This window comes from Tupaia chinensis, unplaced genomic scaffold, assembly GCF_000334495.1.
Source record: "Tupaia chinensis unplaced genomic scaffold, TupChi_1.0 Scaffold139733_1, whole genome shotgun sequence".
Taxonomy (NCBI): domain Eukaryota; kingdom Metazoa; phylum Chordata; class Mammalia; order Scandentia; family Tupaiidae; genus Tupaia; species Tupaia belangeri.
The window spans coordinates 609,701-622,802 of record NW_006199613.1 but is presented as its reverse complement, the minus strand read 5'-3'; the positions used below and the strand labels follow the sequence as shown (position 1 = coordinate 622,802).

The window sequence follows — 13,102 nt, the reverse complement described above, 5'->3', positions numbered from 1 at the left end:
CATCCGGGTCACACCCGCCCTCCCCTCCAGGTGCTCCGTGTCACACCCGGCCCTCTCCCCCTCCCCCAGGTCCTCCGTGTCACACCCGCCCTCCCCTCCCCCAGGTGATCGCCCTCTGCCCCAAGCGTTCCCTCCTGACTCCCTCTTGCCTTACCGATGGGGAGCACACCTAGGACCACTATTGGGTAGAGTGACAACCTTCTGGTCCCCAAGCCCCTTTTCTCAAGGGACTGTTTTTGGGTCCAGGAAGAAAACTTTTCAGAAAAGTGTTACAGGAACGGGGAGTGGACAGGGATGCCTGGCTCTTTAGAGTCGAGATTTGACACTGAGTGCAAGTTCTTTACCTTCCTTGAGCTTACAATGGGCATTTGTGAAGAGGGATCGGGATCGTGAGAGGCGGGCTGGTCAGTGTCCCGCGGGCTCTCCCCTGCAGTCTCACGGCAGGGCCTCCTGGAGAGAGGGGCGTGTGTCCCGCCCGGGCAGGCCTGAGCAGAACATGGGTGTGGTGGTCCCCGGGTGGGGCAGCAGCTGTCACCGGCAGCTTTGTTCCCACGGAGCTCACAGGCCCCTCGCTTCCCTCCGTCAGAGTGGCTGATCATCCTGGCGTCCCTGCTGGCCCTGGCCCTGGTCCTGGCAGTTTGCATCGCTGTCAACAGCCGTCGAAGGTGAGGGCCGGCTGGCCGCCGAGGGTGCTGTTTAACGCGCTGCCATACCCCCCACGCAGCGTGTGGCCTTGGGTGCTTTTAGCGCCTGATGCCCCCGATCTAAACGTGGCTCAGAGGGAGTGAGGGGCCCAAGTCACGCGGCAGAAAGGCCTTGAAAGCGCTGTTCGCTCACGCCCCTGCCGTCGGCATGGTCCCGCCCGTAGCAGCCCTCAGGAGTCCGTGCCCAGCTCCAGCGCCCTCGGCCTTGCTGCTCACTGAGACTCGTGCCAGAGGGCAGAACCTGCCCACCGAGGAGGCACGGTCTGTTCCCAAACACGAGATTAAGGTTCATGGCCTTGGCAGTCCTCGGGGGATAGCCTGTGACCAGGGGTAACAGAGGCCCTATCTGCCATGCTAACGTCAGGGGCAGAGCGAGCAGTCCCACTGCAGGCAGGGCTCCCGAGTCTCCAGGTGGTCACAGGCGGAGCCGGGCTTCTGGTCCCTGCCTGGACTGGCACACTGACACGGCCGTCTCCCAGGGTGGCCTCTGGCCTCTGGCCTCGGTCCCTGCAGCTGTGTGTGATAACGGTGGCTTCCAGGGTCTGGCATCCAGAGAGGTGGGCGTTGCCTCCTCGAAGCACACGCAGCACTGATCCCATTTCAGGGAAGGGAGGGTGCGCCAGATGACGGGGGGACCCTCAAACCCAGGGGCGGCGGTGGGGCTCCGTCAGACCAGGGACAGGCTCAGGGTCACACGTCACACAGATCTGCACGCATGACCCAGGAGCTTTGGGGTGACCGCGGTGTGTGTCTCCTGTTCAACCCCCACATCCCGGTTTCCGTGGGAGCCGGCAGTGTAGGGGGCAGTTGAGAGGACCTACACGTCGAGTGTCCCTTCCCCGTCTCAGTGCAGATGGTGACAATGCTGCAGGCCAGCCGGGCTCCCTGGAGCTGGTCAGGCCATTGGCGTGTCCGCGTGGTGGCTTACCACAGTCTGCAGCAGCGGCTGAGGCACTTGCCAGGGGCCGGCGCTCCCCTCGCCGTATGGTGAAAGGGAGTTGGCACCCCATGTTGGACAGACAGGGCTTAGGGCCTGTCTCACCCTTGCAGGGCCTGAACTGGCAGTGCCCAAGGGCCGTAACAGCCCTGGCGCCTGGAGCTGTGGCCCTAAAATCTCACACGTGACTACACAGAAGCTCCCCAAGGGCTTGTTGAGCCCAAATCCTCACCAAATCCTGGGGTTCTGGGTTAGGCAGGTAGGGTGGGCCGAGAGTGGGAGGTGACGCTGACCTGCTGGTGCGGGGACTTCCCCGTGAGAAGGGCTCTCGTCACAGGTCAGGAGGGCCAGCAGGGACAGGTAGGCCGCCCTAACCCACAAGGATGACCAAGAGGGGCTGCCCCATGTGACCCTGGGGAGGGGACGGAGGAGCCACGCCCTTCCTCGTTGACCTTTGGACCTCGCCAGGTGCGGGCAGAAGAAGAAGCTGGTGATCAACAGTGGCAACGGCACAGTGGAGGGCAGGAAGCCGAGCGGGCTCAACGGGGAGGCCAAGTCGCAGGAGATGGTGCACCTGGTGAACAAGGAGGCGGCGGAGGGCCCGGACCAGGCCATGACGGCCGACGAGGCCCGGAACCTGCAGGACGTGGACATGAAGATCGGGGTGTGAGGCGCTGGGCGAGAAGGCCGCCGGCAGAGCAGGACACGTGCGAGGCGCTGCTGAGGGCTTCGCCGGGGTCGCTAGTATAAAGCTCTACTCTGTTTTCCCTGTCCGGTTCTTTAAAGTGAGGTACAATTTATCGACACAGCATTGCTTTCTGAAAGGGCCCAATTCATACTGGGCCAGAAGTCGGCCGCTCCAGTCCCACCGGGGGCCGTGCACCCCGGGCTCTATGGGTGACTCCCGTCCCTTCACCACTCTGCCAGGAACTGTCACCAGCCAAGGACACCCCCGCGGTTAGGAAGGATTTGTCCCTGGGAGGAGATGCTGGCCACAGCCTGTCCCGACGCTCCGGCAGCCCGAGCCCGGGGCATTTTCCTCCAGAGGGGCTGGGTGTACCTGGCCACACATCCCTTCTGCAGTCCCTGGAGATGTTCAGGTGCCCTGGGAGACGCCCGGAGGTGAAGCTATTTATCTGTAGTAAGCTATTTATGCGTGTTTTTGAGGCAGTGAACCCTGGAGGTCCTTCGATCAGGATGACTCTGAATCTGTCAGAGGCATAGAGCTTAGCCTGCTCTGTAATAAACGTCCATGCCACCTCCACCCTGACCTCTGTGCTGTCATCTTTCGTCCCTGAACCAGCAGGACTGTGTCCCCATCTCCAGGAGCGGAAGGCCGAGGCCTGAGGTCTGAGATGACCTTGGAGCCCCCGGCTCAGGCCGAAGCCCCTGGGTGCAGCAGCGTCTCAGAGGCCTGGGAGCAGCCTGGTTTTCAAGGCTGCCCGAAGGTGTCCTGCCTCATCTGGAATTGGAACTGTGGGGTGAGCCAGGCACTCCCATCTGATGGCCACTGTTCTCAGCCCCAAAGGGCTTTGAGAAGTCCTGAGAGACTGGCATGTCCTACCACCATGGGGTCCCGATCACAGCACTGATACAGACAGCTTGCAAGTGGCTTCCGAGGGCTTATAGCAGAAGGGGGAGCGGTGGGAAGGGAAAGCCCACGTGGCCCGCCGCCTGCTCATGGCTGTACCCGTGTTTCACAAGCCTGTTGTCTGTGTCCAGCGCAGCCGCTGCCCAGGGTCAGGGCTTCCCAGCACTGGCACCTTGTTGCCAGGAGAGTGGGGTCATGGCCAAGCACACCAGCTCTGCCCTCTGACCTGGCAAATGGCATAGCCCACTCGGTCAGGACGTCACAGTGGACCGAGACCCCCAAAAGCTACCGTGCAGAAGGGCCTGCATCCCAGGCAGGGTCCCTGTAAAATGGGGCCCCTGCCTTGGTTCCCAGAGGCCTGCCTGGCCGTTTCTCAGGCTGAGAACACTGGAGGGCAAAGCCCCTCGGTCAGGACGGCCCCGCAGGGCCTCTGAAGGAGCCGTGAGAGGCAGTGTGGCTCACGCTCTCGCCCGCCTCTGCTCCTCTGTTCCCCCCACGCCCCCAGCCTGTGGTCCCAAAACCCCCTCTCTGTGGACGTCACCGCCAGACCCAGTCAAGGTCCAGCTTTTTCATTTTCTCATGTTTAAAGAAGACGACCCTCCGGCCACTCTGTGTCTCTGTCACCACCAGAGGTCACGGGCCCTTCTTCCCAAGCGGTTTCCCGGCTGCCACGGCCCCAGGCGGGCTTGCCTGAGCTTGGTGTCGGAACACCCGGAGGCACTCTGGGCCAGGTCCGAGAGGCTGGCCATTCTCTGCCTGCCCTCCGGGTCCTGCTGGGGCCTTGGAGAGTCAGGGCAGCATGACTAGGGTGGCCTTCCCACGCAGGTGGGGAGAGGTTAGGAGTGGCTGGGAGTTAAGGGCTTCCCTTCCCTCCTGCTGTGGCCCCCACACACCTGTGCATTCCCAAGACAGCCGGGGCCCAGCACACCCATGTCCACAAACAGAGAGCCGTCCAAGCCATGGCACCCAGGGTGGCCTGCAGTTCCTGGAGGGTGTCTCTCACCCATCTGTCACAACTCTAGAAGCACAGCTGACAGGGACCGGGCACTCCCTTACCCTGGGCCAGCTTCTCGGTGCTTTGCAAAGCTACTGGAGCTGAAGGTGTAGCTCTTACGTCACCCCTCGTGTCTCCTGAAGCCTCCCTTAATTAGCTCTGGGCAAAAAGTCAACAAAGGCCAACTGTCGACACCTCCAAGTCCACACTCTGGAGGCCCTCGCCTGGGAACCGGGGTCCTGCACGCCTTCCCCAGGGTTTCACACCAGCGTTCAATACCAAGAGGGGGGTCATACTGTGCCCGCCCTCTGCCCTGTTTCAGCGGAGGACAGGGCCCTCGCTCTGGGGGGAGCAGAAACGTCAAGAACAAGGCCCGCTCCCACCGCCCCGTCCCGCAGGCGTGCCTTTGGGAGTCCTTTAAGAAGCGTTCCTTGTTCTCGTGTGTGCTCTGACCCGGTCTTGCTTTGTTCTGCACAGACACGCCCCCTGGCTTTTCCGTAGTTACTGACAGACGTCCAGGTGACAGCAGCGTACTGTGTACATTGCCACGTGGAAAACGCCTCGGAAGCTTGTAACCGGCTCAAGGGAACGGACTGTGCACCTCTATTTAAGGAGGACGCTGGTTGGGGGTGGAGAACTGTGATGGTAAGCCTGTCTGGGCCTACCCGTGAGGTCCGCGAAGGTCGCAGTGTCTGGCTGTCTGAAGCCCAGAGTAGAAGGTTTTGGGTGGCTGAAGCTCACACTCACGTTGTCTAAGAGGGAAGAGTCCACGGTTCTCTGTCAGCTGGGAGTCTTCTGGAGAAGCATGACCTCCCAGAGGCAGAGGGGCCGTGAGCTGCGGCCCAGGCACCCGAAGGAGGACTCACTATTACAGGCCGGGCTGAGGCCAACGGCAGAAAGCCACCTGGAGGGGGAGACCGTTTGCAGGAAAGAACACCCCGCGAGGACCACGGAGCGCCTTGGGAGCCCAGCGGGGCTGGGGGTCCGTGGAGCTCAACACCAGGGTTAAGGTGTCACTCCAAGGATGCCTGAATTCAGAGTTTTATATTTAAACACGAAAGCACACCTTTAAAATAAACTCAACGAGAGAGCTAAGAGAGGTGCTTAAAGACACGCCCCAGAAAACAGAGCCGAGGTGAAGACTTGGAAGGAGAGCAGTGGGCATGCCGAGCAGTTCCCGAGGTTCGGCGTGCAGATAAGAGGTCCCGGCGAGGGCGACAGCGGGAAGGAGGACACCGTCCGAGGAGCCGGTCACGAAAATGCCCTGGACCTTCGGACACGAGTATCTTCTCTCTAACCTTAATCGTCACACGTCAGTAGACACACGTACACTGCCCCCACACCCTCAGCCAGTGCCTTCCCGCCCCCCGGGCCCGCCCAGTCTCTGGCGTCTGTGTGGCCGACTTGCTGTCTGAAATTCTGCCTGTCCGTCTCTGTCTCCGCCACCGAGTGTAGACGTTCGTAAACGGCGAGCGGGCCCAGCACTGTCTCGGCTCTCGTGGTCTGGCTGGCATGCAGTCTGTGTTCACCCACTCCACTCCATGGCAGTCGACAGGGCCCCTAGTGCTCTGAGGCTGAGCCGTGTCCCACAGCGTGTACGGGCCACCCTCCTCCCATCCAGCCACCCATTCTCGGCACGTGGGTCGACTCTGTAGGAATGAGAGCACCCTGAGGACCGAGTGAGAGCTTGGTGTGGGGACGGGGACAGACCCACACCAGGCACACCCCTCTCACAAGTGCCTAGCCCTCGGGGCACAGAGGTGGTCCCCCACAAGCTTCTAGAAAGGAAGGACTGGCTTCATGGGGAGGACCAGGGTCAGGAGGAAGCGCACTTCTCCAGAGCCACACGAGGAGGCGGGAGACCACGCAGCAGTGACCAGAATTCTGTTCCGGGCGGGGCTCTAACAGCTAGACGCCAGCACCGTGTGGGGCTGAATAGAGTCGCACAGGGTCTGCATCCTAGCCACCTGACCTTCGGCAACTCCCCAGGACACACCCAGCCCCAAGGGAGTTTCCAAGAAAGGGAAAACGCAGGAAAGGCGTCCCCGAAACGACCAGGAAGGGAAATCCCGAGATGATGCTCGGCAGCAGGTCTAGGCAAAACCAGCCAGCCCAGGGCCCTGCGATCCCCTGGCCGTCGGTGTCTCGCCCTCGCTGACTCCTCATCGGGAAGAAGGGAGCCGGGGCTGGCGTGGCGCTGAAGCACAGCCGCTCTCCGTGGGCCGACTCCTGGGACGGTTCCAGGTTCACACCCAGAGACGCCCCCACTCGTCCAGCTGTGTGCGTCGAGACCCAGGCCTGCAGCTGGTGGCACTTCTGTAAGGCTCTGTTGGAGGCGCTGTGTCTCTGTCTCTTTGTCTCTCTGTCATGGAAAAAGTGAATGTAAGAAAAAGAAAGTTACGTTGTGGTTGTATCAGTTAGCAACCAGGGAGTGCGTCCACAGCAGCGGCCTGGGAGGGAGTGTGTGTCGGTCTCTCGTGAGTCTTTCAGTTGACCACCGGCCTCAGCTGACCTGGGTGGCCCGGCTGAGCGTGCCCCAACTCAGCATGCGTGTTGGTGACAGGCCGGCTGGGGCGTCTGACATGCGGTGGCCTCTGGGGATGAGTGGAGCCTCTCCCTGCGTCGTCTCACGGGCCCCGGCCGACGGGCCCCAAGCCAGAGCAGGCACTCGGGAGCATGTGGCTATCCAGAGCCGGTCCTGAGAGCAGCCCCGATTGAGGTAAGGGAACCAGACCCAGCGGTACCTGGAGGGGCTACCGAGGCGCTCTGCAAAGTGACCACAGGGGACAACTTTCACGCCAGCGGTGCAGCTGGGCTGTGGCGGATGTGGCGAGACCCTTGCACTCAGGGCAGCTCCCGGCCCGTCTCGCATACTCCGAGTCCTGGTGCTCTCAGCTGTAGGCCAGGAAGCCTGGCATGGGATGGTGTGAGGGTCCGTGAGAGGGTGCGGGGCTGTACCCAGCGTATTTAGGGTCTGAACAGTGTGGACTCCTACCCCCATACACCAGGATGGATAGCGGCTACATGGTGTCTCCCTCCCACCTGCTCCTGCGTCCCCAACCCTAGCCGGCCCTTACGTGTGTGGCTAGGAGCTCAGCCTAGCGGCGTGGTCAGTGCTGGACTGGGCTGCAGCTCACGACTGACCGTGGGCGGGACGCCCTGCAGGCGAGCAAACACCCAGGCACACACGGGCCGGAGGGCTGGGGAGACCATGCCGCGGCGAGGCCCTGCGATGAGTGTGTCTCACGTGCACGCTGCCATCAGGAACGGAAAGGTTTTAGCTCCTTCAATGTGTGTTGCTGTTAACCCAGAGCCACTATCCAGGTCGTTTTGGAACCCAAGGCTCCTTTCGGAGACTGCACTTGGGTTTCAACAGGAAGATGGTTGCTTTCTGAGCAAGACTAAAGAGAAGGGGCCCAGCAACCCACGCTGTGCCGCAGAAAGCCACGGGCCACACCAACGTGGCTGCGCATTACCCAGAGCTGGGAGCCCGCCTGGGACTGCTGGCGTCCCAGGAAGCGGAAGCTGTCCACCCCCGTCAGGCGGAGCTACCCCTGCTCTGCTCCGCGCCTGCGCCCCAGGCGCTCTTCCTGGGCCACATCTCAGAGCAGGAGCTGGCTCTGTCCTCAGTGCACACGGAAGACCTGACGTCTCGGTGGCCACCTGCATGGAGCATGCAGAGGTGTCTGGCTCCCCTGCTCTGACCTTCTCGACATTGGGGAAGTCTCCTCCCATTTCTAGTGGGTGAGTCATGTGGGGCGTGAGCTCCTCCTTGCTGTTCCCGAACCACGCGGAGTGGGAGCTGGGAGCGGGACTCGGCCATGTGCCACCCCAGGTTCACACGCATCACCGTTCACCGTCCACGGCCGATACATGCTGACTTCGTCCAAGTGTGCAACTTTGCAGAGCTGGTGCCTGGCGGGGTCAGGACAGGCGTCTGGAAACCGCAGAAGGGGATGCAAAGGCAGGAAGCGCCCTCCTGGAGGCCGTCTTGCAACGGGATGGATTTAGGTAGCCGTAAACAGCCGCTTACATGCGGGGTTCACGGGGAGAGGAAGGGCCATACGTAAACACGGTTTGGCCACCACCCTCTGGGCGAGGCTCGGGACGGAAGTCTGGCCGGGCACGCCACGAGCCCTCGCGGTCCGCGTTGCCATCTGCCCAAAGGCAGGGTCCGCCTGCTCAGCTCCACGCCCACCTCCCACCCCACCCTGGGCTTCCAGGCTGCTGGCCTCCTGAGGCCTCGTCCAAACCACTTCCTGCTTCCTTGCTCCCCAGAGAGGCAGAGGAACTTTAGTTTTCAATGACGGTATTAAAAATAAGACAAGTTCGGGAACCAGCAATTAGCGTAATGGCTATGTCGCTGGACTCCCACGTAGTCGACCGCGGTTTGCGTCCCAGACCCGGTGGCTTAAAACTCATGCCGAGCGCGTGTGCGTGCGTGTCCGAGATCCCGAGAGGAGAATGAAGGAGAAGGGATTGCGGCGTGACCATCCCCCATGGGGGGGTGATTTCTCGCTTTCTGTCTCTCTGTCTCTCTCTGTCTGGCTGGCGAGTGCACGCGCCCTATAGCAAAAACCTCTCCAAAAAAAAAAAAAAAAGACAAGTTCGAAGCCAGCCCCTCACTTCTCCTTGTGACTCATCCGAGTCTGTGACCACAGCGAGTGGCTGACTGAGTTACGCGCTCAGAGGCGCCGCCTTCCCCCGTAAGTGAGAATGATCGTTCGCACCCAGACTGTTGGGCGTCCGAGGGGCGTGCAGGCGACAGACACAGTCACGCGGTGCCCCGTCCTGCACACTCCTCTGCGTGGCTGTAACAGGGCCTACACCAGCTCTGAGCTGTGAGTCGAGGGGTCAGGCGTGTTCCAAGGTCGTATTCCAAGGTCCTTCCAAGAAACGGAGCCCGGGAAACCTCCCTCCCTCCTCTCATCCTGAGATTCCAAGTAGCCATCAGGAAGAAAAGACACCCTCTTCCTTTTGTGGCAAAGGTGGACATGCAGGGTCACCCCGCAGGCACCCCGCCGGAGCCCTGCAGGCGCCAGGCTCCAGGGCAGCTCGTGGCCAGGCAGGGACAGCGGCTTCAGACCCCAGAGGCCATGTTCTGAGGTCGGATGCTGTGGCCAACACCTAGGGGACATCCAGACCGAAGGCTCCGGGCCGGTTCTGGGAGCTCAGGGGAGCTGGACTTGGACGTCCTCCTCCCAGGAGCCCTTCGATGTCAGCAGGAGGAGACAAGAAATGCTGGGAGACTGGAGACGCAGCCCCCAGGGTGCAGAGGGACCTCCAGCCACCTTCGGGAGGAGGAGTTCGCAGCTGTTTACCGCTGGCTTCCGGCTGGCGAGGGTCGAGCCACCCCAGGGGCCAACAAGCTGACATCCCGCTTCTTGCTCCGGTGGGCCAAGGCCGTGGACTGCCCTGCGTGGCCTCTTTCTCGCCACAGCTTGGGGCCACTCCGCTGTTCTGGGGCAGTAGCTGGGCAGCGGGGCTGGGATGCGAGCGGCTGGCGGCCCCGGGCTCTCTGGCGATGTGCTGGAGCCTCGGGCAGCTGGCGAGGCCCTTCATGGCCTGGTTCTAGACCACGCCTGATGAACGTGGCACTTGAGGTGGAAGCTGATGAACAAAGTCCTGCGTGTCCACCCGCAGCCTGGGCCTGGCCGTGGCCAAGCTGAGTGGCTCCTGGCCAGGCCCCCTCTGCAGTCACCCAGGCCTCTCCTCCTCAAGGTCGCCTCAGACAGCAGCTCCGGGCTGTTGATGGAGCGCCCCCTGCTGGGGACTTCCAGCATCCCGGTGGGGGAGGAAGGCGTCCCGGCCCTGCCTACTCAGGTCAGGTCAGAGAGGAGCGGTGTCCCCGCACCGACGGCCTCCTGGGGGTGTCCCCCCACTGACGGCCTCTTAGGGGGGTGTCCCCGTACCGATGGCTTCGTGGGGGACACACAGGGACTGACACACAGGGGACAGCTGACAGCTGCTCTCCGGGCCATGCTGCGTGTCCTGTCTGGGAACACGGGTGCTGGCGGAGAGCCCAGCTAAGGGGGCAGGTGGGGAGGGCCCGGCCTGTGCCGGGCGTTGGGTGTTGGCCCCTCAGCCGCTGCTCCCAACGTCCATGCACCTGACTGCGGGCCGGATGGCGGCCAGAACACGGTGCCCGGCACGCCCAGCACCTCCGTGGGACAGTGAAAGCCTGGAGCAGCCGTGTGCACGTGCTGGGGGAGAGGAGGTGACAGGTGCTCCAGGTGGGGAGCCGCGGTGCAGGGGTCAGGCCGCTCCCCTAGTAAGAGGTCCGTGGAGACAGCCCGGAGAGAAACGTGCTCGCCAGCTCGCGAGCCAGATCATGTGCCCTAAACATGCCAGCCTCTGGAGGGCAGTGCCTGCTGTGCCCCCGAAAGCCGGGTGCCCGGGACGTGGTGAGCACCTGGGGCCCTAAGGCTGGGGCCGGGGCCGCTCAGACTCCCGAGAGCTGTCTGGCCAGTCTTCGTCTGGACTTGTACTTGGGGCTTTGTGGGGCGCAAGGGCGCCCAGGGCTACCCGGGGGATGATGGCTTGTCACCTGCTCTTGTTCCTTCAAAAGAATTAACACAAGCAGTGCAAAAGTCTGCCTTCCCGCTGAGCTGTCACAGGGCGGCCCCGAACCCAGGCAGAGCGAGCCGGGAGGGGCCACTGTCTGCGCAGCCCTGTGTGAGAGGCCGGTGAGGACCATGCGGGGCAGGAGGACGGGCCGTGGAGACGTTCATTCATAGGAAGTTCAGTTCCTCTAATCCTGACAGAGCGCCCAGGGGCAGACAGGGGGCGGGGGAGAGAAGGGAGAGGGAGGGGGAGGGAGACTGAGAACACATGAGCAGGGTCTGCTCAGGCCAAGGCCTCTCAGCTTCCACCTAGCCAGGACCCGAGTGTGGGGGTGGTCCGCGACTCAGATGGCTAGCACCAAACCACCCTAGCCGTGTGGGTTCCAGAATAGGAGATCGTGCGATCCCAGTGTGCACCCCTGCCCTGGGTCCCCTCTGCCCTGGGTCCCCTCTGCCCTGAGTCCCCTCTGCTCTGGGTCCCCTCTGCCCTGGGTCCCCTCTACCCTGGATCCCCTGTCTCCTGAGTCCCCTCTACCCTGGATCCCCTGTCCCCTGAGTTCCCTGTCCCCTGAATCCCCTCTACCCTGGGTCCCCTGTCCCCTGAGTCCCTCTACCCTGGATCCCCTGTCCCCTGAGTCCCCTGTCCCCTGAGTCCCCTCTACCCTGGGTCCCCTGTCCCCTGAGTCCCCTCTACCCTGGGTCCCCTGTCCCGAGTCCCCTCTACCCTGGGTCCCCTCTGCCCTGAGTCCCCTCTGCCCTGGGTCCTCTGTACCCAGGGCCCCCTCTGCCCCCTGTGCACCTCCAGGTTCTTTGTGTCCGATGTGCTGTGCCCCTCTATCCTGCACACGTCCTTGGCTGACCAGGACTTGGAATTTCAGCCGACACAGAGACATGAGGAGGCGACCCAGCAGCCGCGGTTCCCCTCTGTCTCAGAGCAGAGCAGCTGGGCACACCTGGCAAAGGACCCCACCTCCAGTCTGCCCGTATACAACCAAAGGCCCAGAACAGCAGTCCCCCTCTGACCTCTGACCTGAAGCCATGTCCTGGGATCTCACTGGGTCCCCTGGTCTCAGCTGCAGCTGTCAGAGGGAGGTGATCATGGCACGTGCACCAGCCCTGTATGATGGCGGGTAAAGATGGGTGCCCGCAGTAACCCACGCTCAGGAAACGCTGAGAGGCCTGCATGCACCCCAGTACTCTCCGGCAGGAACTCGCGGGATTGGGGAGGCCTCACCCTCAGGACTCAGCCCACAGTCCATGCCATGGGCCAGAGACATGGCGTGACCAGAGTTTGTATTTTTAAAAATCATCCAAATTATCATTGTAGCTTCCAATATCACAGCTGTTTTTAAAGCGTTATTTTATTTTAACTTTATTATTATCATCATTTTCTAATTTGACCACATATATATAGAGAAAGGGAAAACGAGAACAGAAGCCGTGAGGTCTGGGACTTGGACCATGGTCAGCCTCATGGAAGTCCAGCGTCTTTGACCTGCACGCCACCTGCCGGCCCCATCAGAGCTGCTTTGTAAAAAGCTCTCTTAACTTGGGACCAGCAGTTAGCATAATGGCTATGTCACTGGACTCCCACGTAGTCGACTATGATTCGAGTCCCGGACCTGGTGGCTTAAACTCACGCTGGGCGCGTGTGCGTGCGTGCCCAAGATCCCGAGAGGAGGACGGAGGAGAAGGGATTGCGACGTGGCCATCCCCTCTGTGGGGTGATTTCTCACTGTCTGTCTCTCTGTCTCTCTCTGTCTTTCTGAGGAGGGCACGTGCCCTATAGCAAAAACCTCTCAAAAAAAAAACTATCTTAACTTGAAATTGTTGCAAAATCATTCATTCATTCATCACTGATTTTCTGATCTTGAAGCTCGTGGCGGCAACCTTAGGAAAACAACTTTCACCCCATCAGCTGAGCCTGTCTCGTGTCCCTCTCCAGCCTCAGGAGGTCTTCAGCCATCGAGTTCTCTGTCGTTGGAAGAGGTACACGCACGTTTTCACAGGCACCATCCGGCACGCAGGAGCTTTTGCACAAGTCCTGGTGACTAGGGTGGCTGGACCCTGCACGGCCGACCGTGCGGTTCCAGTGTCCAACCCGGCACCCTGAGAGTCAGACCAGGCGTGTGTGTGTGTGCGCGTGTGCGCGTGTGCGCTGGAAATCCCTGGAGGAGGAGTAAGGACGGGCTGCTACGGAGGAGCCCAGAGGAGGTTCTCTGTCCCTCCTTCCCTCCCTCTCCCTTCCTCCTTCCTTCTCTCCTTCCCTCCCTCCCTCCCTCACCCTTCCTCCTTCCTTCTCTCCCTCCCTCC

The 13,102-nt window shown here is 61.8% G+C and overlaps 1 protein-coding gene across 8 annotated transcripts in view; it reads left to right on the top strand.

The window, feature by feature from the left end:
- Window positions 1-2,911, top strand: part of CD44 (CD44 molecule (IN blood group)) — a 73,387-nt gene extending 70,476 nt beyond the window's left edge. For all 8 annotated transcript variants that reach the window (XM_006162092.3, XM_006162094.3, XM_006162093.3 and 5 more), the window contains 2 exons: window positions 587-665; window positions 2,110-2,911. In XM_006162092.3, the coding sequence (XP_006162154.1) occupies window positions 587-665; window positions 2,110-2,311 (281 nt within the window). In that variant the 3' untranslated portion in view covers window positions 2,312-2,911. The remainder of the gene's footprint in view (window positions 1-586; window positions 666-2,109) is intronic.
- Window positions 2,912-13,102: the final 10,191 nt, after the last annotated feature.